This window comes from Rhinatrema bivittatum, chromosome 6 (assembly GCF_901001135.1).
Source record: "Rhinatrema bivittatum chromosome 6, aRhiBiv1.1, whole genome shotgun sequence".
Lineage (NCBI taxonomy): Eukaryota > Metazoa > Chordata > Amphibia > Gymnophiona > Rhinatrematidae > Rhinatrema > Rhinatrema bivittatum.
The window spans coordinates 29,359,797-29,384,543 of NC_042620.1; the positions used below are offsets into that span (position 1 = coordinate 29,359,797).

General features: G+C 41.8%; 1 protein-coding gene across 21 annotated transcripts in view; it reads right to left on the reverse strand.

The window, feature by feature from the left end:
• Positions 1-24,747, reverse strand: part of CLASP1 (cytoplasmic linker associated protein 1) — a 637,864-nt gene that overhangs the window by 171,594 nt on the left and 441,523 nt on the right. For all 21 annotated transcript variants that reach the window (XM_029605186.1, XM_029605182.1, XM_029605181.1 and 18 more), the window contains 3 exons: positions 23,441-23,604; positions 17,165-17,243; positions 16,501-16,644 (listed from right to left, as the gene is read on the reverse strand). In XM_029605186.1, coding sequence (XP_029461046.1) covers positions 16,501-16,644; positions 17,165-17,243; positions 23,441-23,604 — 387 coding nt within the window. The remainder of the gene's footprint in view (positions 1-16,500; positions 16,645-17,164; positions 17,244-23,440; positions 23,605-24,747) is intronic.

Consider the following 24,747-nt stretch of genomic DNA (forward strand, 5'->3'; position numbering starts at 1 on the left):
TGTATTTGGTGAGTGTCTGTGTGTGTTCTGCATGCGTGACCGAAGTGAGGTATTCTGCTACCATGTAAGGGTCTATAGCAGCCTGGTATATTCTGTTTTCCTAATGAAGTGTATTGTTGTTATAAGGCCTGGTGTAATATTTGCAGTGTTGCTTTTTCATATATTGGGTTAATACTGTGAGTGCTGGCACTTAATGCTCTTTGGTATGGGAGGTTTACTATATTATAATTGTACGTTCAGTTTATTCATGGCTTTCTGAGGGCCAAGCTCACACCTAACATTAGCTGCTATTAATCAAGTTTACTTAGGGAATAGCCACGGCTATTCTGTGGGATCTTCTTGGTGTTTGGGTAATTGCCAGGTTCTTATGGCCTGGTTTGGCCTCTGTTGGAAACAGGATGCTGGGCTTGATGGACCCTTGGTCTGACCCAGCATGGCAATTTCTTATGTTCTTGAGTTCTTAACACATTTTACAAAAGGCCTAATACCATATGGGTTCCAAGTGTCTCTTTTTTTTTTTTTTTTTTACAGGATTTTCTGGATGGCCCACAACAATGCATGTAAATATAATATACCTGCTGCAAGTGATATTTTTACCTTAGAAAACTATTTCAAATGTCCTTTTTCATGTAAAATCTGTTATAAATTCATAATTTTAAAATTTTGTTTGGGGAGGGCTGGGAAGGGGGCACATGGCTGTAAGGTTTGCTTAAGGTGCCAAATACCCTTACACTGGCCCAAAGAGAGCATGCCACACACCATTCACCCATCTCTCACTTCTCTAGGGGGCAAATGCTGGGGAAGGGTGGGAGGCAGGTAGTGAGGTTTCTGATAGTGTGACAGAGCTGCCAGCTTCCTAAAAATATCATCACTAATACTCTGCTGAAAAGCGGAATATAAACATCTAAATAAATAAATTCCGACCCTGAATCCCTCATTGCCCAAACACCAAGGGGAACCCCCAACTTTGCCTTCTTGCTAATCTGACCTGCACCGCACCACCTCTTTCCTCACCTCAGGCAGCAGATTGCCTTGAGCCACCTCTGAGGAGATGCAGCCTGCTTTCCAATTAAAATGGTGTGTTTTGTACTGCACTCTTAGGTCTATGAGGGTCAAAAGAAATAATAAGCTGGCTGAACTTTCTATGGGCTTGAATGTACATCTCGTAGAAGACAACAACACTTTTGTAAGCCAGAGAATGGCTTTTTATCTTTATGGAGATCTGGCTCAGGGAAAAATGCTAGCAGAACAACTTGCTGATTAAGGTGGAACTCTGGCACCACTTTAGCAAGAACTTAGGATATGTATGTTATATAGTCTGCTTTTTTAAGAAAAATGTATTTAATATGCTGATGTATTATGATTTGATTTCTATGTTGTAGCCCACCAAGATTGGCAGGTTCTAGATGCTTTTAAATAAATAAGTAAAACTTTATTCCAGAGACCCCATTTGTGAGAGGCAGGCTAGATACTGTGGCTAGATGGTGGCTATGCTTTCTTAGATCCAGTCAAAACTCCATCCCTGGTTTTGACTGGGGAACAAGCTGCAACTTAGTTCTCTGCTGTCCTGGATGAAAGCAAGGCCTCTACTGTTCATGGGGACAAGGGGGCAGAAGAGCTTCCTCGGCGCCACTCGGACTCCTAGATTATGTGGAATGTGGGTCAGTAGTGGCTGTAGAGAGGGGTATGAGGTGCGGACCTTAATTTGATCCATATTATTTCTTTGACTTCTCCAAAGAGATTCTCTTCCTTGCAGGGTAGGTCTGCAAGCCTTTCCTGTACATCTGAACAAAGCCCTGAAGCTTACAGTCATGAGAATCTGCAGACAAATCTCAATAGTAGAGGTGGGAATACACCATTAAGATAGTCTTTGCGATATATAGACTTTAGTTTTATATACATATTTTTCTTTATCTGAGGCTTAAAGCCTCATATAGTCAGACAGTAAGCTTCTGCCCACATCCTCTACATACAGTCACATACACAAACAGATACATACTTATAAGCTTTGCAGCTAGGGCCAAAAATACCCGAAGGGAGGGGGGATATGCCTGAATTCAGCTGCTTCAGAATTCTTATGCAGAAATATTAGACAGGGCTCTCACAGAGAGATATAAATTACCATCATGAGGTGATCACAAGAAGCCGGATTTGTAACTGAACTTAGCACACCGCACAGGAAACATCTGAACAACCAACCTTTTAGATGCAAAATTAAGGAAAATACTATTGACATTTTATAAACAAGTCAGAACTCTAGCCTCCACTCAAACTTGAAATGCACTCTAGCCAATTAAAGTCTGACAATGGATGTAGCAGGACTTCCCCCTGGTCAGAACAACTCAATCACAGTACAACATTAACTCAATGACAATTTGACAGACATAATCATGTATCTGTAAGGCCTGACCACAAGATGCCAATCAAACATGCGTCTAAACAATGAGAGATACTCATTACCAAATGCCAGCCACTCATGAGCCAGATATCCATGAAGACAGGATACGTTCCGCCCATGACCACCGTATACAAAATTATAAGCATAGGAACTCAAACCAGGAAGGTCACAACAGGAAATGCTGAGAGCACAAGATGTCACAGAGATGTGCCATGCTTAGAACTAAATTGGTAATAACTTCTAAAGTAGCTGAACTTCAGGTGATAAGTTTTAGATGGAGATTAGATATTAATGTTTAGGGTAAACTTTTATAATAAATCTTACGCAACACCATTGTTTCCTCAACATTTTATATGCATTAAAAGGACAGAGGTTGAGGAGGGCAGTGTCCTAGGGGCTCCAGCTCACAGACACACGATGCCATTTCAAAAACATCATAGGTCAACCTGACCAAATGTTTTTCATACTCCTGACCCATCCATCAGTGACTCAAAGCTTGTCCTGTTTCTCCTAAGGGAGAGAACTTGACATGACCTTTACCTTTAACAAAGTATCTAGCAGGTACTGACCCATGAAGAGCTGATAGGATGCACAGTGGGAGCAGAGCACAGTGTTCTGAAAAATCTCTCTCCCAACTAAGTCAAGGGTATGAGAATCACAAACCAGGGATAATGAGGAGAGAGTTCTTAACTATCTGGATTTCTTGAGAGTAGATATGACAGACTGTGAAGCAGTCACTATTTATTGAATCAGGAGCTTTATGGACTCTATATATAAAAATCCACCTTCTGGTTAACAGGTTGTTCAGAGACCGTCTCCTACAATCTCATCTGTACATCCTTCAGGATATCATAGACAGGTACTGCCATACTATTCTAAGAGACACTGAGAAATTGAGGGATATCCAGTAACTGTGCCCTGGGCTCAGACTACTACTTCTTCAACTGAAATGGAATGGCTTCAGCCATTTTCTTGACAAATTCAGCAAAGAAGACATCTGCTGGTGGAAACCTACTCTGCTCCTGAGTAAGAGAGAGGTGTGAGGAGACTTTATGATGACTCATCAGAGCAGATCTCAGATCCATAATTATACTCCAAGAATGCTCAGGCTCAGAATAATGAGAAGGTGCTGTCCGAGTTCGCAGCTGACTAGCAATTGAAACTTCTATGAGTCAACAGTTGGGGTTTAGCCACCAATGGATTTCCTGTGTCTTGTTGATGCTTCCTCTCCCGAAATAATGGAGATTGACATTGGGGAAAAGGAAACCAATACCAATACTCCAAGCCTCTGTATCAATTTGATACTATCGGGCACCAGAGTTTCCAGGAATGGTTGAATTTCAGGCTGTATCAGCATGGATGTTGATGATGTCAGTGCACCAATGTCAATTAGCCGTCGAATCTACTTTCCAACTTCTCAAAAATGGATGCTGCCAAAACATCTTTCTGGGTGGCTGCACCTTTTGCTTTTAGAGACTGGCATGATTCCCCAGGGTGTCCTGAGGATAGGTTGTGCTCTCTTTAGGAATGCTTGGGAGGACATGAGGTATCGTTTTGTCTCTCCCTGCTCCTGGCATCAAGCATCAACATAGATCAATGTCAATATTTCTTTGCCTTCGTTTAATGACAAATTCCCCAATGCTGGTACCAATGAAGTGGAATCCTTTGTATCTTCAGGTAAAAGGAGCTAGGGGATGCTCTATTGTAGGGGTAAGCAAACCTTTTGAGCTGCAGCCCCTTCTTCCATTCATACAATTGGTTAGGAGCCCCCCAAGATAGATCACTTCATATAGCCACACTACCAGTCAATGGCTCAAAGTCCCCATTTTGTTGCTCTTCAAGTTGTTGAAAGGGATATGCTCACATGGGCAGTGAAAGGCAGATACCCTATACCCAGACAGACACAGAAAGAAAACAGATACCTCATACCCATTCATTCCACACCCAGACTTACATAGAGTGTAGTATTATCTGTGTCAGTTTGAGTGCTGGGTTTCTGTCTCTGGGTGGGATGACTGTCTGGGTATGAGGTAAATGTGTCTGGATGTCTGTGTCCAACTGTGTGTGTGTGTGGGGGGGGGGGGGGGGGGGGGGAAAGACTGCCCAATACTGTTTAACCACTAGGTCGTCTGGAGGGTTGACATGCCAAAAAGGAAGAAAATCTAAATGATGAAAAAACCTAAGCAATACTAAAAATCCAGAACTGAGAGGGGTCAAAAATTAAAAAAAAAGTTACATTAAAATTACCTCAGGATGAAGAAAGGGAGAGCAGAGAAATGTGACTATTGGGTTCCTGTGGAAAAAACAGAACTTGGAAAGACTCAGTAGAGCACGGTCAAAAAGTTTTGGAGAGCTTGTAACACAGCTCAGATACCAGGCTTCGTAAGTAATATCACCTAGATGTGAGGATGTACTATCCTGTTTGTCCTTGGAGAAAACATTCTTCCATTATATACATTCAAAAGTCATTAAATAAAAAGTTCCTTGCCACCATATTGTGGGGTTTGGTTTATATACCGTGCTGATCATCTACATGCCTTAGCTAATGACACAATGAGATCCGGTGCAGGGAGAAAGAACAAAAAGACTGCTGACCCAAAAACTGTTTTATCTAGAAAACATTTTTTCATCTAAAAGTGTACAGTACCTAAAAATTAGGGCTGTACATTTATAAGGAAGAAATTAAGCATAATGAAGTCATGAGTTTTATGCTGCATTAACTTAAATGCATCATCGAGTAAAATGTTTTTGCTTAGCTATTTTTTAAATAATTGTGTTTTTATGAATCAAAATAAAACAAAAGAAGAAACACAAGGCAGGAGATTATACTCTAATTAGGAAAGAGCTAGTAGATTCAAGTTACAACAATGCTGAGAACAAAACTGGTCAGAAAGGGGTCAAAATCTTGGTTGGATGCTCTCTAATCTGTCCTTAGCATACCTATCTGATGTATGATGGGAAGCTTGATACTTTGTGCATGACTGTTAGTTTTACTGGTGTCCTGGACATACCAGAAAATAACAATATGTGGATGTAAATTTCCAACTGCCATAGACTTGCCTTTCACAAAATTTCTACATGCAGCAAAGATGACACCTAATGGCAGATGTGTTAATTACAATATAAACTGCTTAGCTTTTTCAGCTGTATTAATTCCATTAAAAACCCCAAACCTCCCTCAAAACTGTCTTTTCATCACCACAAAGTTAATCTTTCTGAATCATTTTGAATCTGCACCCATTATTTAAAAAATGCAAACACACACCACATTACACTGATTAGATGTGAATGTATACCTATCATTTTTTTTTTTTTAAGTTTAAACATCTCACTTATAATTCTACATAAAACAAGGAACAGCCATGTTCTAAAACCAGTGCTATAATCCACTGGTGCAAGAGATAAAGGTGGTGGATCTGCTTGGCAACAGGGATCATAATGTAATAAACTCTGACACAATCACTGGAGGGCGAATACTAAGGAAAACTACAGCAGTAGCATTTAACTATAAAAAGTGAGATTATGATAAAATGAGAACAATGGTTAGAAAACAACTGAAAGGAGCAATCCACAAGGTTAAAAACTTGAAGGAGACGTGGACACTATTTAAAAATTTACATCCTTGAGGTCCAGACAAAACGTAGTCCATGCATTAAAAAAAAAGGTCAAAGGAAAATCAAATTACTGCTAGCATGGTTTAAAAGTGAGGTGAGAGGCCATTACAGCCAAAAAGGCATCACTGAAAAAATGGAAAGCAGACTCAAATGAAGAAAACAGGGAAGAGCATAAGCACTGACAAGTTAGATGTAAAGAGGTAATTAAACAATCTAAAACAACATCTGAAATAAAAACAAGTAATAAAAAACAAGTAATACAATTTTTTTCAAAAAGCCTGTGAGGGAGTCAGATGGGCTACTAGATGACTAAGGGGTAAAAGGGGGTGAAGGAAATAGCAGAAAAGCTAAATTAATTCTCTGCCTGTGCCTTTTCTGAGGAGGATGTTGGGGATCATATCCACACTGGAAACTTTCTGTTGGTGATGACTGAATGACTGGATGTGAAACTCAAGGACATAACTCTGACAGACTAAAGAACAATTTTATTGGGACCGGATGGTATTCACCCCAGAGCTCTAAAGAAACACAAAAATCAAACTGCAGATCTTGTTCTGAGGATTTGCAACCTTTCATTTAAAACATCCGCAGCACCAGAAGATTGGAGGGTAGCCAATTTGACACAGATTTTTAAAAAGGGCTCCGGGGTGATTCGGGAAACTACAGACTGGTGGGACTGACGTTGGTGCCGGGCAAAATGGTAGAAGCTATTCTTAAATAAAAATTACTGACCTTATTAACAAACATGGTTTAATGGAAGAGAGTAAATATGTTTTTTTTTAATTAAAAAAAAAAAAAAAAGAAGTCTTGCATTACCAATGGAGAAATTACTTACCTGATAATTTAGTTTTTCTTAGTGTAGGCAGATGGACTCAGGACCAATGGGTATAGTGTACTCCTGATAGCAGTTGGAGACGGATCAGATTTCAATCTGACGTCAGCCCCTAGTACATATACCCCTGCAGGAAGTGCAGCTCCTCAGTATTCTCCTCGAAAAGCATTGTGGATATATGTGTGACTGAATCATTTAAATAACTTGATTAACTTGAACTTGTTGAATTGGCTATAGCTGGAGACCGCCAGTGCCCTCAACCGAGAAACATCGACACCCAGCAGGGTGGGTGTCCCTTGAATCACTCGCTCCCGGGGATGTCCCCCGAGAATTCCATGAGTAATGGCAGCCGTGGGTGGGATGCTGAGTCCATCTGTCTACACTAAGGAAAACGAAATTATCAGGTAAGTAATTTCTCCATTTCCTAGCATATAGCAGATGGACTCAGGACCAATGGGATGTATAAAAGCTACTCCCGAACCAGGTGGGAGGCTGCCCGTGACCCACTTAGTACTGCCCTTGCAAATGCTGTGTCCTCCCGAGCCTAAACATCCAGGCAGTAAAACCTGGAGAAGGTGTGGATGGAGGACCATGTTGTCGCCCTGCAGATCTCTGCGGGTGACAGCATCTTGGTTTCCGTCCAGGACACTGCCTGGGCTCTAGTAGAATGGGCCTTGACTTGTAAAGGAGTTGGCTTGCCTGCTTCCACGTAGGCTGCTTTGATGACTTCTTTGATCCAGCGGGCTATGGTTGCTCGCAAGGCTGCTTCCCCCTGCTTTTTCCCGCTGTGAAGGACGAATAGATGGTCCGTCTTTCGTATGTATCCCAACCTTTCCAGATATCGGACTAGGAGTCTGCCGACGTTGAGATGGCGTCGACTTCAAGCCTCTTCCGAATTCTTATGCTCATCTGGCGATGGTAGCGAGATAGTTTGGTTGAGATGGAAGTGAGACACCACTTTGGGGAGAAATGATGGAACTGTGCGTAACTGGATGGTTCCTGGGGTGAGTCTGAGGAACGGCTCTCGGCAGGACAGTGCTTGTAGCTCGGATATATGACGGGCTGAACAGACTGCCAGCAGGAAGACTGTCTTCAATGTTAATAGTCGGAGAGACAGGCCGCGGAGAAGTCTGAAGGAGGTTCCTGCTAGGAAATCTAGGACCAGGTTAAGGTTCCAAAGAGGCACCGGCCACTTTAAGGTGGTCGGATGTGCTTGACTCCTTTCAGGAGACATCCGGGTGAGAGGCTATGCTGCCGCTCTCGCTCTTGGTTCCGTAGCATGACAAGGCAGCCACCTGTACCTTGATGGAGTTGAGGGACAATCCCTTCTGTAGCCAGTTCTGTAGGAATTCCAAAATCACAGGAATTTTGACTGAGCGTGGTATGATGTCGTGGTCCTCGCACCAGGATTCGAATACTCTCCAAATCTTTATGTATGTTAGGGATGTGGAGAACTTGCGTGCTCAGAGCAGGGTATCAATTACTGCCCCCGAGTATCCTCTCCTCCTTAGGCAAGCCCTCTCAATGGCCAGACCGTAAGAGAATCGAGCTGGATCCTCTTGGAGGATCGGTCCCTGTTGGAGCAGGTCTCTGTGTGGAGGTAGCGGCAGGGGGTTCCTTGCCAGCAGTCTTCGCATGTCTGCGTACCACGGTCTTCTTGGCCAGTCCAGGGCCACTAGAGGTACTGGCCCCCCTGTGGTGTTCTATCTTGTGGATGATTGCGCCCAATTGGGGCCACGGCGGGGAGGCATATAAGAGTCTCCTGTGGCCAGGTCTGTAGCAGGGCATAGATTCCCTGGGACTGGGGTTCCCGCCTGCGGCTGAAGAAACTGGCTACCTGGGCGTTGGACCGGTTTGCCAGGAGGTTCATGGTTGGTGTTCCCCCAACGGTTTACTATTAATTGGAATGCTGTAGTTGACAGTTTCCATTCTCCTGGATCTAGACTTTCTCTGCTGAGGTAATGTGGACGACCGAGATCTCTTGAAGATCCACTTCTGCCCACGACATTAAGGGGTCTATTTCCAGAGACACCTGTTGGCTTCTGGTTCCTCCTTGACAGTTGATGTAGGCCACTGTTGTGGCGTTGTCCGACATTATTCTGACCGCTTTGCCTCGGAGTCTGTGACCGAACCTTAGGTAGGCTAGTCTGACTGCCCGGGCTTCTAGGCGATTGATATTCCATCCCGACTCTTGTTCCATTGCCCTTGGGCGGTTAGCCCCCGACAGTGTGCTCCCCATCCTCGTAGGCTGGCATCCGTGGTGAGTAGGATCCAGGTTGGGGAGGATAGTCTTGTTCCCTGGCTTAGGTGGGCTTCTTGTAGCCACCATCGTAGTTGGGCCCGAACTCTGTCCGGGAGCTGAAGCCGTACGGTGTAGTTCTGGGAAAGTAGATTCCATCTTGATAGCAGTGAGCATTGTAGGGGTCTCATGTGAGCTCGTGCCCATGGGACTACTTCCAATGTGGATGCCATGAGGCCAAGAACTTGTAGGTAATCCCATGCTGTGGGGCGAAGTTCACTCAACAGGGTTCGTAACTGGGTCATCGGTTTTGATCAAAATTTGCAAATGACACAAAATTATTTATTTTGAGTCATTAAAATGGCAGTGGATTGTGAAGAACTGTAGAAGGCCCTTGTGAGACTAGGAGGCTGGGCTTCTAAACTGCAGATGCAACTTATTATGGGCAAGTGCAAAGTGGTGCACGCAGGGAAAAATAATCCCAACTACAGGTACATGATGCTGGGTTCCATGTTAGGAGTCACCAGCCAGGAAAAGGACTCAGAGTACTTGAGTATTATACCTTGAAATCTTCCTCCAGGAACTTATCCAAACCTTTTTTCAGCCACACTAACTTCCCTAACCACATCCTCTGGCAACAAATTCCAGAGCTTAATTGTGCGTGGAGTGAAAAAGAATTTTCTCAGATTTGTTTTACATGTGCTACTTGCTAACTTTATGGCATGCCCTCTAGTCCTTCTATTATCTGAAAGAGTAAACAACAGATTCATATTTACCCATTCTAGTCCTTCTTAAGATTTTATAGACTTATCATCATATCCCCCATTCAGCCATCTCTTCTCCAAGCTGAACAGCCCTAACCTCTTTAGCTTTTCCTCATAGGGGAGCTGTTCCATCCCCTTTATCATTTTGGTCGCCCTTTTCTGTACCTTCTCCAGTGAGACTATATCGTTTTTGAGATGCGGTGACCAGAACTGCACATAGTACTCAAGGTGCGGTCTCACCATGGAGCGATACAGAGGCATTATGACATTTTCTGTTTTATTAACCATTCCCTTCCCAATAATTCCTAACATTCTATTTGCTTTTTTGACTGCCGCAGCACACTGATCCAACGAGTTCAATGTATTATCCACTATGATGCCTAGATCTCTTTCCTGGGTGGTAGCTCCTAATATTGAACCTAACATTGTGTAACTATAGCATGGGTTATTTTACCTTGTATTTGCCCACATTAAATTTCATCTGTCATATGGAAGCCCAATCTTCTAAGGTCCTCCTACAATTTATCACAATCTGCTTGTGATTTAACTATTCTGAATAATTTTGTATCATTCGCAAATTTGATCACCTCACTAGTCGTATCCCTTTCCAGACCATTTATAAATATACTGCAAAGCACGGGACCCAGTACAGATCCCTGAGGCACTCCACTCTTTACCTTTTTCCACTGAGAAAACTGACCATTTAATCCTGTCTTTTAACCTATTTGCAATCCATGAAAGGACATTGCCTCCTATCCCATGACTTTTTTTTTTTTTTTTTAAAGTCCTAAGATTTGTTTCAGTCACCTTGTCTGCTCCCACATTGGTTGCTCTCAGCTGCAATCATTTAGAAGAGTGGTACATTTGCTGGAGGCAAATTAGAAATTCTCAGTACATACTGTACAATACAGGCAAGAATTACCTGACAAGATTTTTCATTGCAGAAAACCCCTGTATTTCTATTTCGTAACAGTGTAAATCCAAATACTTTTCTCTCCCTCTACCTACCTCAGCACCACTGACTTCCTACAGATGAGTTGCAAGTCAATTGTACTGCAAACAGATGTGGAATAAAACTGCAATAACAATACTCCATGTTAAAAAAAAAAGAAATCTTGTTTGAATATTAAATAAAGCGCGGCAGACTCGTGTCTCAAAAACGAAGGCATACACCTGTAGGAAAGCATGTGGTTTATTGTGTCACAGCAAGGGAAATGTGGGTTCGTCTAAAACTTAAGTTAAAGTCCAAAGTACCAGCACAGAGCATTTACAGAGTTCAGTTTAAAAACACAGTCAATGGCAACAGTATTTTACCTCTGAACAAGAGGACTCTCTCCTTCAAATGCAAGCAGTTCCAAGGTAAGATACTGACTTGCTGTTTTTAATGCAATGTAAAGAGTTAGCATATGCCTTGAAAACACAAAAGCCTGCCAAGGCTCAGACCAACTGGTTGCCACTAAAAAGGGACCTCCTCCCACAGGAAAGGAACCGAAAAAAACCCCAAAAACCCTCCCAACACAGCACTATCAGATTTTTAACAAAGAGAACAAAACAGTGCCGAAAGACACCCAAATCCTATTTCAGGTTTTAGCTGATACTAGCACTTTCTTATTCAAACAGGTGTTTTAAACTGTCAAAGGACATCAATATTTATTTTAAAGCATTTATTTCCCACCTCCATCAAACCAGTTGTGCTAGGCGGCTAACAATACATAAAATGAATACAATACAAAATACAATCAGATAAATTCTACAACATCTCATAATATAAAAATAAAATCAACAAAATAAATCCTTTGCATTAATATAAAACACTTTAATTGTAAACCGTTGTGATGGGGAAACCAAACGACAGTATATAAAACTCGATAAATAAATAAATAAATAGATTACTTTAACTCCCATAACATGACAGAAGAGACAAAATTCCTCCTGTTTGATAGTGACTGGGGGACTGCAAGAGATGAAATGTGTAGCCCAGCCCATTACTCATTTAGCTTTGTTTATTCAGAAAGATTAAACTATAATTTAAGTTTTTATTAAGCGCAATCTAATACAAAAGATAACATGAAATATCCAGCAAATCTCTCTCCATAACAAATAGCAGGTTGGAAATATACTTTTTTTTCTTTTTCTATTAAAAAGACAAGCTGCTTTAGCAGAATTTGATTGCTACCTAAGAAAAGAATGCATATGATTAATGTGAGGAAGGTTTGTTATATAAAGAGGGTTAGGTATAAATTTAATTCAGGGTAGGTGACCTATGTATTGTGTGCCAAAGAGGCAAGCAAGATGATTTTGATTGGCATACACAATACTGATCCAATTTGGTGGCTAGTCCAACTCCGCCCTATCCTGCCTTCAGTCGATCCCAGCACAACCTGAAGAAGAGCCGTAGCTCAAAGCTGCATTAAGCCTGTCCATGGGGGGAATATGAGCAATTCTGGGGGATCCATCTCCCCCCACCCTGCACTGCTGTCATGTGAACTGGGGGGGGGGGGTCTGTGACAGCACCTCTCCCTCCCAGCCTCACACTATCTTTATGTGATTGTTTCCTCCACAGGGGCAGCTTCATGCACCTGCTGTGATATAAGCAGTTCCTGTTCCTCGATATTCTGTGATTTCCCCACCTTCCTGCTCCTTAAACCTCTGGAAGTCTGAGGAACGAGAGTACCTACAGCTTGTGTCAAGAACTCTGCACTGAGTGAGAAAAACTGACAAGGAGCATCTCATATTCTCATCTAACAATTCAGCCTCCCAGTGCCTATTGAGATATAAGCAGCAGGCACTTAGGGGCCGACGCAATACAGTGCGCTCAGCTGAGCACACTGTATAACCCGCACTCCGACACAGGTTAAATAGGCGCTAATCCACCCCCTTATGCAATAGGGGGATTAGCACCTATTTAACCCGTGTCAGATGCGGAGTGAATGTAATAGCACTCATCACCTGCAGATGCATGGGAATGAGCCTATTACTCATTCACTCCGCATGCAAAAAGATAAATGTGCGCCTCAGGAGCAGGCATTAATAGCTGAGCACTGGTAAAAGAAGTACAGAAAAGCAGGAAAAAAACTGCTTTTCTGTACTTCTTTATTAAAGTAAAAAAACCCCAATAAAACAAAAACTCGGCAGACCGCCGAGTTATGAAGATAGATACCGGTAAACTCTGCGTCGGTTTTCATAACCTGCCTGTCTGCCAGTAATGAAAATGGCCGCCGATAAACTCGGCGGCCATTTTCATTACTGGCAAACAGACGCCAAATTTACCGGCGTCGGTCTTCATAACCGGCAGCCACGGCGGGTTGCGTAAGCAAGGAGGCGCTAAGGTTGCACAAGCGACCCTAGCACCTCCTTCCTAGCGCGACCCCCTAATTTACATATTGCATGGCAAGTCAGAAACCTAGGAGTTATCATGGACAGCCAACTGACCTGCAAAAGCTTCATCAACTCCACCACCAAGGACTGCTTCTTTAAACTTCAAGTCTTAAAACGTCTGAGACCTCTCCTCCACTTCCAGGACTTCAGAACAGTTCTCCAAGCCATCATATTTTCAAAGTTAGACTATTGCAATTCTCTCCTCGCCGGCCTCCCAGCTAATACCATCAAACCATTACAGATGCTTCAAAATGCTTCAGCAAGGATTCTGACAAAGTCCAACAAAAGAGACCACATAACACCCATCTTGCGGAACCTGCACTGGCTCCCAATCAAATTCAGAATCTCCTACAAAGTTCTAACGATCATCCATAAAGCCATTCACAATATCTCCCCCCTGGATCTTAAGTTCCCATTTCGACCGCACATGCCATCTAGACCAGTGAGATCAGCTTACAGAGACACCCTGCTGGCCCACCCCATTAAATCCACTTTAAGGAAGAGAGCCCTCTCCACGTCGGGACCGTTGCAATGGAACTCCCTCCCTCCGGAGCTTAGACTAGAACAATGCCCAAACACCTTCAAGAAAAAATTAAAGACTTGGTTGTTTAGCGAAGCCTTTGCCCAACCCGGATGACCTCTCGGGCTCATGTCAGGCAGCGTGGTTAGTTGAACCACATTACTAGCAAGCCGCTGCTAAGGACTGACATGCCATCAAATGTTTTTCAGCTTTAATACTCTAATCAATTAATCTACCTGTTATCCCCTTTTGTTGGCTCCAAGTTTTGATATCCCTGTTCAATGTAATGCATCCTTGTGCAAAGGTTTTTGTTAGAATGTAAACCAAGGTGATTTGTAACTTGTTTACAAGAATATCAGTATATAAAAGTGCCAAATAAATAAATAAATAATAATGGCACTCCCCTTGCGAGCGCCATGCATACATTAAGAAAGCAGGCGCTGAAAAGTCAGCGCCTGCTTTCCGCAAAAATTATTGCATCGGCCCCTTAATTACTCAGTACTAATTATGACTGGGTTATTTTAAGCCACCATTTCCTGCTCCCATGAGCAGTGTAGTGCATTAGACTTTTTCTGTTTTACTAAGTTGAAGGATAGTTATATTTGACAAATTGTCAGCTCCTAAAAAAGCAGATATCAGTTCACTTCAGCCTTCTTGGAAAGGAAAAAGTTTAAATTTATTCAAAAACCTTACTGTTTGTGTTCTCTTTTGTGAAAGTGTGGGTCACATATCAAAAGTTCAATGCAATTTTGAAATAAGGCAAAAGAAATCCCTTTGATGAAGTGCACAAGACTGAGTTGATCCATGGAAATTCATAATTTGCACTCTTGTATTCAACACGTTAAGCAGCTCTGAATTAGAAATATTAGCATCTGGATTTTTTTCAATAGTTGATACAGTAAAATGTGAGATAGGGTGGCCGATTTGATCTTCAAGAAACTTTACAAATTCCTTCCGTTTTTCAACCATGGCTGAAGCACTATTTCTTGTAACACAGAATATATATATATTTTTTACATCGAATCCATGTTCTTCAAAGTGATATATGAACATTTCTGTAATATTTCCCCTTTTGTTTTGCTATGCAAGGAGTTTTAGGCAACAAAGCTCCTCTTGGATTTTATTGGAAGCATAACATCTTGCAACGATGCCAAACAATTAACATCACATTTATCCATGCTCTCATCAAGTGTAACGCTACAAACTGCTGTGCCCTTTTAATGCAATTGTCTGCTTTTCATTAATGCTTTCTGCTATTTAACTCGTGCATTTCAACTGTTCTGGCAAAAGCCAGCCAGTTTTGCTATTCCTGTTACAATTATGTCTTTATTTGGCAGATCACTGGATAAAACCTTGGAGCTGCCAAGAAGAGCTTTTTTTCTTTATCCTCCCATTATAAATGGTTTTCCATTTTCTGCAATGCACTGAGCTATTTGGAAACTTCCTTCGGTGGCTTGATTTTTTACTTACAATTAAGTGTTGAAAAACACTCCTTTTCTTCCTCTGTCCCCTTTTGATAGGTTCAGTCTTGTCTGCTTCAAGGGAGGTTCTCGTGTGCTTCATTTCAAAATGGCATTGAACATTTGCTGCATGACACTTTCACTACTCATACACAAACGGCACGGGCCTTTTGAATAAATCAAAACTTGTCTGTCAAAAAAAGGCTGAAACAAGATGACATCCAACTCTGTTTTTCTAGGAGCTGATATTCTGATAAATAAAACTATCCTTCAACTTTAACAGAAAAGCAAAATGCAGTGTGCTGCTGATGTAAGCAGGAAATCGTGATTCAGAATATCCCAGCAGTAATCAGTATTGAGTAATGAAGCACCTGCTGCTTATATCACAAAAGGGGAATCCTAGCGGGAGAAATCTCTTCATCCTCCATTGCCTCAGGTACAACTTAGATTTTGAGTTCTCTTGGGCAAGGAAATACCAGTACCTGAGTTGTAATTCGCCTTGAGCTTGGGTTTAGAAAAAGCAAGTACTTAAATCTAAAATCCAAATCCAAACGGAGGGGCTGCCCCTGCAGGAAACCCCTCATCACAGGGCAAGGTTGGGAGGGAAGGGTGCTATCACTTGCCAGCAGCACAGGGTACAGAGGGGCTGGATCCCCTGGAACTGCTTGTACTGCCCTAAATGGGCAAAACCAACTTCAGCTACTGCTTCCCTTTGGGTTGTGCTGCGACTGGCTAAAGGCAGGAAAGAATGGAAGTTAACTCGCTGCCGAATTATAACAGTACTGTGAGCGCCAGTCAGAATCATCTTGTGTGCTCGCTTTTCACGATTCTCCAGAATCTTTAACACTTTTTTTTTTTTTTTTTAGGAGATACCATAGATCTGAATCCGTGGCATATCTGATCTTGGAAATTCCCTAGAGAGTAAACTGGGTTAGTAGAGATTAAAGAAAAAAAAAAACCCCACAATTCAGAATATACAAGTCATTCCAAAGTATAATATGTATGCTCCTCTTACCCTTAGGTAGACTCTGTTAACTCTGTTAAAAGTCCTTGAAGGCAGAGTCATTTATTGGGGAGACTGCTGGTAAAGGCAGTGTGAGTTGAGAGTGCAGCTAGAGTGCTTGGAGGGAGAATCACAGGCCATACTTACTTAAGCAAAAAGCCATGTCAGATTTCAGCTGTTTCATATGAAAGCTGACAGATAAATGAACTGAATTATATAAATACATTAAGCAGTGTGCAAGTGAACTCAAGTAGGCATCACAGTCTATTTCCATCTAACGTTTCTGACCCACCTTTCTCACATCAGAGCTCTTTGGTTCTGTAGTCCATGTTATTATTCGAGAAACGGCGAGCCTGGTTTCACTGGAGTTTACAAAGTCCGTCGGGTCCATCTGTCTGGCAAGGGATTCTATATATTTCAGGATTGCAACCTTTACCTAAGAATGCAGAAATAATACATATTTTGTCTTTTTTATATTTAGCTCCCGCCTTTTCATTGTTAGCTCAAGGTAGAGTAAGTATTTTCCCTGTCCCCACAGGGCTTACAGTCTAAGGGCCTCATTTGCTAAGCATTTTCCCCATAGACACAGAATGGGAGAAAAGCCTTAGTAAATCAGATACTAAGTTTGTTCCTGAGGCAATGGAAGGTAAAATGACATATCCAAGGTCACAAGTAGCAGAGGCAGGATTTGAACCCTGGTTTCTCTGACTCTTAGCCGGCTATTCTAAACATTAGTACTCCTCCAAGTATGCTTTCTAGAAAATAACCATCGGGAATTATTCAATTCAAATGAAGCTCGTGTGTGTACGTATACATATACACACACAAAATAGTAGTATAAAGAATAATGAATAATTTTTCATTCTGAAAGTGTGGATTGTGAATGATGATGATCCTGCAATGAGCAGGATTCGGGGTATTTTTTTTTTTTTGCAACAACATCTTTGTTCACTAACCTTTAGGTTTGGCGTTTGTGTCTGATCAACAATAAATCTCATCAGAATGTTGAACTGTTGGTCAAATGGAAAAGAATCCCTAGGAAGAAGAGACACAAATCATTTTGTAGCAGTAAAGGAGATTATTACTCTAAGGAAAACAAATTAAGCAGTGGCCCAGTGCATGCATAGCTTTATATGACCTCATACAAGAAGTGTCTCTAGCTTAGGGAAAGCCTTTTCACATGCTGCCTTGGATCTTGTAACGGAGGTACAAACTCTGCTCCCTCTACTACAACCTCTGGAGGCTAGGTTACAGCAGCTCTAAACAGCTTAATTTAATTCAACATTTATATGTCACCTTTACACACTTCAGCCTGTTCAAGGAAGATCACATTGCAGAGTAGATCCACTTAATATTTACCAATGAGGTTCAATAATTTAGGCCTGACCAAACAATCTTTGAGTATGGTAACAAAGCTAGTAAGTCTTCTTGCCTGGAAGCTGAAAGGAATTCAAATCTAGAACCAGATTACCAGAATAAAAGGAGAGGAAGGTAGCTTTCTTTATGCTAACACTGAAATTAAAGAACACCTTGTTCAATGTTATCAGGATTCGTATGTGAAGGATGAAACTGTTACAAAAGAAAAGATTAATAGAAATTTGGACTCTCTCTCTTCCCACTACCTCTCCTGAAATGCAGTATTACTTGAAGAAGGAAATTACAGAGTTGGAGATTTTATCTGCAATTGGGTCTTTAAAACTGAGTAAGTCTTCTGGCCTAGATGGATTTATGGCAACATTTTATATGAAATTTAAAGATGCATTGATAAGGCTCTTGGGTCAAGGTTTTCAATTCTCTTTTAGCTCAGACTAGTCTTCCATTCTCAGTTCTTGCTAAGCCAGGAAAAGATAGCACTTTATGTAGCTCCTATAGGCCCATCTCTTTGTTTCATTTATATTTGAAAACTCTGGTGAAGATTTTAGCTACTCGGCTGAGTGGAGTTATGCAGGGTTTAATCCATGAAGATCAAGCCAGATTTATTCAAGGGCGTCAAGCAGTTGAAAATATTAGAAAAGTATTAAATTTGACTTGGTATGTTAAGGAGGAATAGATTTCTGTGGATCTGGTTATAATTGATGCCAGGAAGGCATTAATCATGCTCATTGGTCATTCCTGTTCAAAGTGCTACAGAAAATAGGATGGGGTTCCAATTTTTTCTCTTTGGTCAAGAGCATATATTCTTCTCCCCAAGCTTGTATCAAGATTAATGGGTGGTATTTGGATTTGTTTTTATTAGGCAGAGGCACCCGCTCGGCGTGCTCCCTCTCTCCTTTGCTTTGTGTCATTGTGATGGAACCCTTGGCAGAGTGGGCGAGCAGTATGGGTGATATATCCGGCATTGTGGTAAGAGATAGGAGTTATAACATTTCTTTTTTTTGTAGATGACATCTTGTTCATGTTTAGAAAGCCCTATTTTTTTTTTTTTACTTTGTCCATTTTAATGATAGAGTTAGTTGCCTTTTGTGACTAGTCTAGTTTTAAAGTAAATATGAGGAAATCAGATTCTCTTACCCTACTTCAATGAAGAAACTTCCCTTTACATGGACTTATGATAGTATACAGTATTTGGGGGTGAAAACTGGCACAGAGGCTTTTTAAATTCAATTATTCTACTTCAACTGCTAATCTTTTGCAAGATTTAGAGGCATGGTCCCATCTGAATCTTTCCTGGTTTGGCCATATTGAAGCTATAAAGATGAAGCTGTTGCTTAAATTATGTTATCTTTTTTCAAAATCCACCCAACAGAATTCTGGATACAGTTTTTAAATTATTACAGAGCAGGGTATTTGGAAGCACAGTTCCAAATGTCAAATTTTATTACACTTGATTAGAAGAACCCCAAAGTGAAAGAAGAATGTCAATCTAGTATAGTAAAGATCTCACGAACAATAAACTGTCACACAAAACAAATTTTCTTGTATAATTATAAAAAAAAAAAAAAAAAGAATGTGAATGACCATCATACTGTGCCACTGATATAAGCAATGAGGAACCCAAGACTGAATTCTCTTAATGCTAAAGGACTGCCCAATAGTCCTCTATGTGCCAAAAATGTATAATCAGTCATTTCACATTCCTTGAAAGATTGTTTGCACATTTTTCTTCATTTTTTCAAATTAAGTCAGTGCATGCACTTATCTGCTTGTGAATACATCAAACACCGGGAGAACAAGGGAGAACTATGCTTCTAAAGGTGATACGCTGTGATCGATCGCAACTTGAAATATATTCACAAACATGCATTTAGAATGAATATATCTGAAATTGGGGCTATTATAATCTCCAAAGATTTAATTTACATAGGATACCGGGTTTTAGTAAATCTGTAGAAGAAGTCTTTTCCATGTTCCCCTGAAGGAGAAAGGGTTTTTTCCCTTCCGAAACACTGCGGTGTCGGTTGGAAGACAATAGAGTAAATCTTTGAAGACCCTTGTTCTCTCACTGCTTATATCAGTGCCACAGTATGATGGTCACTCACATTCTTTTTTGATATTTATACAAGAAAATGTGTTTTGTGTGACGACAGTTTATTTTTGGTGAGATCTTTATTATACTATATTTTATCACACTGCAGCCCAATTACAGGCTATATATGCATTGCAGAGGGATAGGAATAAACAGGGGGTTAAACTGGATCCATTTTTTGTGGGAAGTATTCCCTTATATATATATTTCGTTGCCAAGAGTGTTCCAGGATGCTAATTCTTTGAGTAATCCTTATGTCCAACTGATTTTTCAACTTTAGCCAAGTTATGGTGGCAGACAGCAGAGAGTACCAGGTGTACTCACTTCAGATCGAATGTCAGTATATAAATAAAACAAATAAAAATAAAATAAATAAATAACACCTTTCGGTGATGGGCGACTGTGCAATTTGGTATGTTTGGGCCAGCTATTTGTAAACAAGGAGCAATATAGCTTTGAGAGTTTGGTGGAAAAATATGGTCTTTTGAAGAAGAGAGTTGCTTACTTGAAACACTTGCTCTCAGAGGATGGCAGGATGTTAGGCCTCACATACAACTTTGGTCTCAAAGATTCCAGAACTTTCAAATATGCCCCATTGAGCATGTGCAGCTGTGGTCATCATTCTGCCCCCCCCCCCCCCCCCAGGCAGTCTCTCTCAGTCCATGATATAGCTAATACATGGAGAAACCAACTCCCAAGGGAGGTGGGTGGGTTTCGTGAGGACTAACATCCTGCTGTCCTCGGAGAACACCTGTTACAGGGTAAGGATCTCTGCTTTCTCAGAGGACAAGCAGGATGGTACTCCTCACGCATGAGTGATTCCCAAGCTATAGGCTGTCCAAGCAGGATAAAGTGGGAACCCGCAATGAGCTGAAAGTACCACCTCTCCCTCTTGCCTGTGAAGCAGGCGCCCCACAAAGGGATCTAGGCAGGGAAAAAAAAAGTTTGGGTCTACAAAGAGAATAAATAGAAATTACTGAGACACAAAACCCACCTTGCATAGCAGTGGCGCCTAAGGCAGAGGAGTGATGCGATGTCAGCAAGAAACATACTATGCATCACAGAAAACTTTACAAGCAGGTTTTCAGATCAGGAAACCCTGACAATAACAGTAGGTGTAGAACCTCCTGGATAAAGGAAAAAGTCTAGAAACGTAAACAAGAGAAGGACTCTTGGACAAAGACTGAACAGTTTCTGTCGTTGTTAGAAGACAACCAAAAAACCAACTGGAGCCTGAGATCTCTCCAGAAAGAAACTGTAGTTCACTGGCATCCGAAGGACAGAATGCATCTGCAGAAGTCTGCCCATGTTTGGCTGACAGGTACAATGGGCAGAAAAACTCAAGCAATGCTTGGAAGAATAATCAGCAACAGCAGGGCCTGTAACCGACCCTCTGAACCAAAGCACCAGACATAGCTGATCACACAGGACAGCATCAAGAGTTTCAGGGGATGAAAGGCAATCCCTGAATAGGATCACTAGCCAAACCCCCAAAGCAGGGAGATAAGTTAGGCCTGAAGCTCACTCACACTGCACGCTGTCAAGGGCAGAGCTGTCCATCCTGTCTACAGGATAGCTCAGGTGAGAAGGCACTTTGGACAACCTAGTGAAGTGAGAAAAGCTAAAGGCAGTCCTGGCCAGAACTTGGCAAAAATATAGGGAAAAATGGTGTATCTTTCCCTGCAGGAATACACTAAGATATACCACAAATGCCCTAGCTTTTCCTCCCCTCCCCTTGACATTCCAACTAGAAGTCGGAAGGAGTGAAGAACACAAGGAAGCAGACCGCTGGATTGCCAAGGTAAGCACAAGTCACTAGGTTGTATTTCTCAACCGCAAGTGAATAACTCACTGCCGATTCCAGTAGGAAAATACCCACCAAGATACAGCCCTCAGCCTGCTTGGAACAGCTGAAAATGAGAGTGAATCCCACAGGGAAGAAATCCAGAAAACTGGGGTGCTGGAAATGCAGATCCCTGTCGAACAGGATTTCTTCACCGGCCTGAAAACACTAAGGGTACTAGGGAAAGGTACATATGATCTCTGAATAGATTGCAATGAGCTGGCTTAGGTATTAATACCCCAGTCACGATTACAAATATTTCCCCTAAGAAAGCATGCTGTCCAGTAAATGGAACAATCGATGCATGAACCAGGACTCCCCTGTCCACAGACAGGGTTATTCCTAAAATGGGGAAGTATAGCTTGCAAGCCACTATAACCAAAGTGCAGCACCTCTGTTGAGGGGTCCCTCGACCATGGATATGGCGATAGGTTGAAAGGTATACTTGCCAATTAGATGGACTAGAACCCTCCTCACTAAGGTAGGGTCCCCTGAGGCGAGAATGACTGGCAATAGTGGTCCTTATCAAAAAAATGCCTATTGAGCTCAACAGGTATCAAAGGTAACTCCTGGATAGGAGAAACCCCTAAAACTTCACCAGGGAGCTACTCTGGAATGGCTCCCTCGCGAAACAGACCTGCTGTGCTTTAGGACAGCCTAAGGAGAGCGCTACCACTCGTCCAGCTGTCAGAGCTTGCAAGGAACCGACAGCCAGTCAGAAGCAGTGACATCCCTTCTCTGGGAAAAGGAAAATGAGGGACACCCCTTGTAGGGGTGGACAACCGGGCATCCAGAGGTGAACCCAGTCAAATCTCCCCTTCCTGAAGGGACAGGAAAGCAATGGGAATCGGGGCCTCCAATCCCAAAACTCCTTTCAACTCTCCAGTTGAGATACAATCATTGATCGTTGAGGTTCAAAAGTGACCAATCTGCCACTGGCAGCTACCCTCAGATGAGGTAGGCTACTACGGTATTCAAGGAAGGACCCCAGCAAAAACAGTCCCAATGACCGTCATTGCTGTCCCCTGGTCCTGGCCTACAAGGAGAGGCACTGACTCAAAGAACTGAGGCTCCAGTTTGGTGATAACCTGCAAGGGACAGGAGCCCCAAGGGCTTCCCCACAAAGGGGATGTGTGACCCGGGAGGGCTCGAAAGACATTCCTCCATTCTTGCTTAAGGCGAGAAAGGAGGAATATGTCTAAATGGCTGTACAAAATAATTTGAGGCTCAATACACGATTTTATGTGCACTGGGAAGGAAGAGGCATTCCAGGGAAGCAGAGTTGGGACTTGTGTGCATACTTTTTCTTCAGCATAAATATGCATTTAAGTTAACCTGCACAAGTTTCATCCTTGATACAGCAGGGGTGACTTTGTGCATGGCACTAGGGTGGGTACTTACCTGGGAATTTTCACAGCAAACTTATGCACGTAAATTTGCTTTGCAAACGTAGGATAACATGTGTGTAAATGTTACATGCAGACTTTACTCCTAATTGCAGAGTTATAAATTTACCCTCTAATTGATGAGATTGCTAGAAGAAAAAAAAAGCCAAAAAAAAAAAAAATCAGGTCCAGGATGCTAGAGCATAAGAAGAGACCATTTACACTCAGAGGTTAGAGGAGGATGATGGAGAAAGGGAAAGACATTTCATGACAAGTAGCAAAATGAGTTTCCTCTGCTGGCGTTTCTAGTGCAGGCTTGCTGACACAGACGCACTGCATTTGATTAGGATAAGGGAACATGGCAAGGTTAAAATATGGTCAAACAGCATCCTCCCCTCAACACAGCTAGGTTTAAAGGAAAAAATTTGATTTTCAAACAACTCTTGTCCTGATCTATGTATCGATGAAACATAACACAGAATCAAAAGGTATAGCACAAAGAATTCTATAAAGCTGTCATTTGTTTTATCTCTGGTACCTAGTCACATCCAAAGCTTTTTGCACTTTTGCTTGTACAGAGCCCAGCAAGTCTGCTCCCATCTTCTTCAGCAGCTGCGTGAGTAACACAAAGAGCCAATCCTGCAAGTCCTCCTTGTGTATTATGATAAAGTCGACCAGCGTTTCCAGGAACATACTGAACACCTAGAATGAAGGCAAAACAAACCACTCTTCAGTTTCACATCAAAGTAACTGCTCCCTATTACATACTTTTGGCAATACTGAACTTAACGTTTATAGAGGCATAAAGCAAACATCTACAGGCATTCATGGATCAGTTTTCACACAAAGCTTCAGCACTTCACTTAGGAACCCACATTTTTGGCTGAAATTCTCCTAACATTTGGCATTTAAAACTTAAGCTTCCTAAATTTAGTCCTGTAATGCATTTGCTTTGATTTAGAAGACTATGGGGCCTATTTACTAAACTACCTTAAAATGGTATATAAACATGTCAGCTTAAAGTAAGTGATCTCCTGTGGGATTAATTAAACTGCAACAAGTGAGTATAGCAGTTTTAGTAAATCCAAAGTTTGTGCAGCCAGAAAAACATGGGCTTTACTTGTGGCATTAACTACCGGTGTGTTACCGGCCTCCCCACAATCCTTAAAGGGGCAGCTAACTCCTAGTTCCCTCTACCCCCCAAAAAAAAAAAATCCATCCCTGCCTTGATAGCTGCTGTGTCAACGTGCATTGACATGCAATAAACACTGAATTCAGCACTGAACTCATGCCACCGCATCATCCCAACGTAGTAAATGGACTCGGGTGCCAAGCACGGAAAACCAATGCTAGGCGCCTTTTCCTCTGACCTACCTCTGCCCCCATAGTCATCCCCTTTTTAGAGACCTAAATTTAGGAAGGGAAAACAGGCAGGTAAATTTAGGGACTATGCCCCAGTTAACTTTCAAAGGAGCCAATTTAAGTGCCCAACTCCCAGAGCGAGGCACCCAGACTCTTTGAAGACTAAACCCTATAGTTAAAAGCAACCCGACCATGCTATCAAATGACATTTTCTCTTAGCAAAATTTGCTATTTGTTTCTACAGGACAATCGCATCAAATACTGCTGTCGCTGACAATATACAATGTCACACTTCAGTATCAGCACAATGAAAGAGGGTTTTCTAGTCTCAGTCCTGTTGCTGGTCTTGAGTCATTAGCATGGCATTGTTACATACTATAGCAACAAGTCTGTAAAACCCTGGACCAAACAAAGCGAGACAGAACAATTGTCTTAGGTGAAAATTATTTATTCGCACATATATCTTGAAAAAAGAGCCCAACT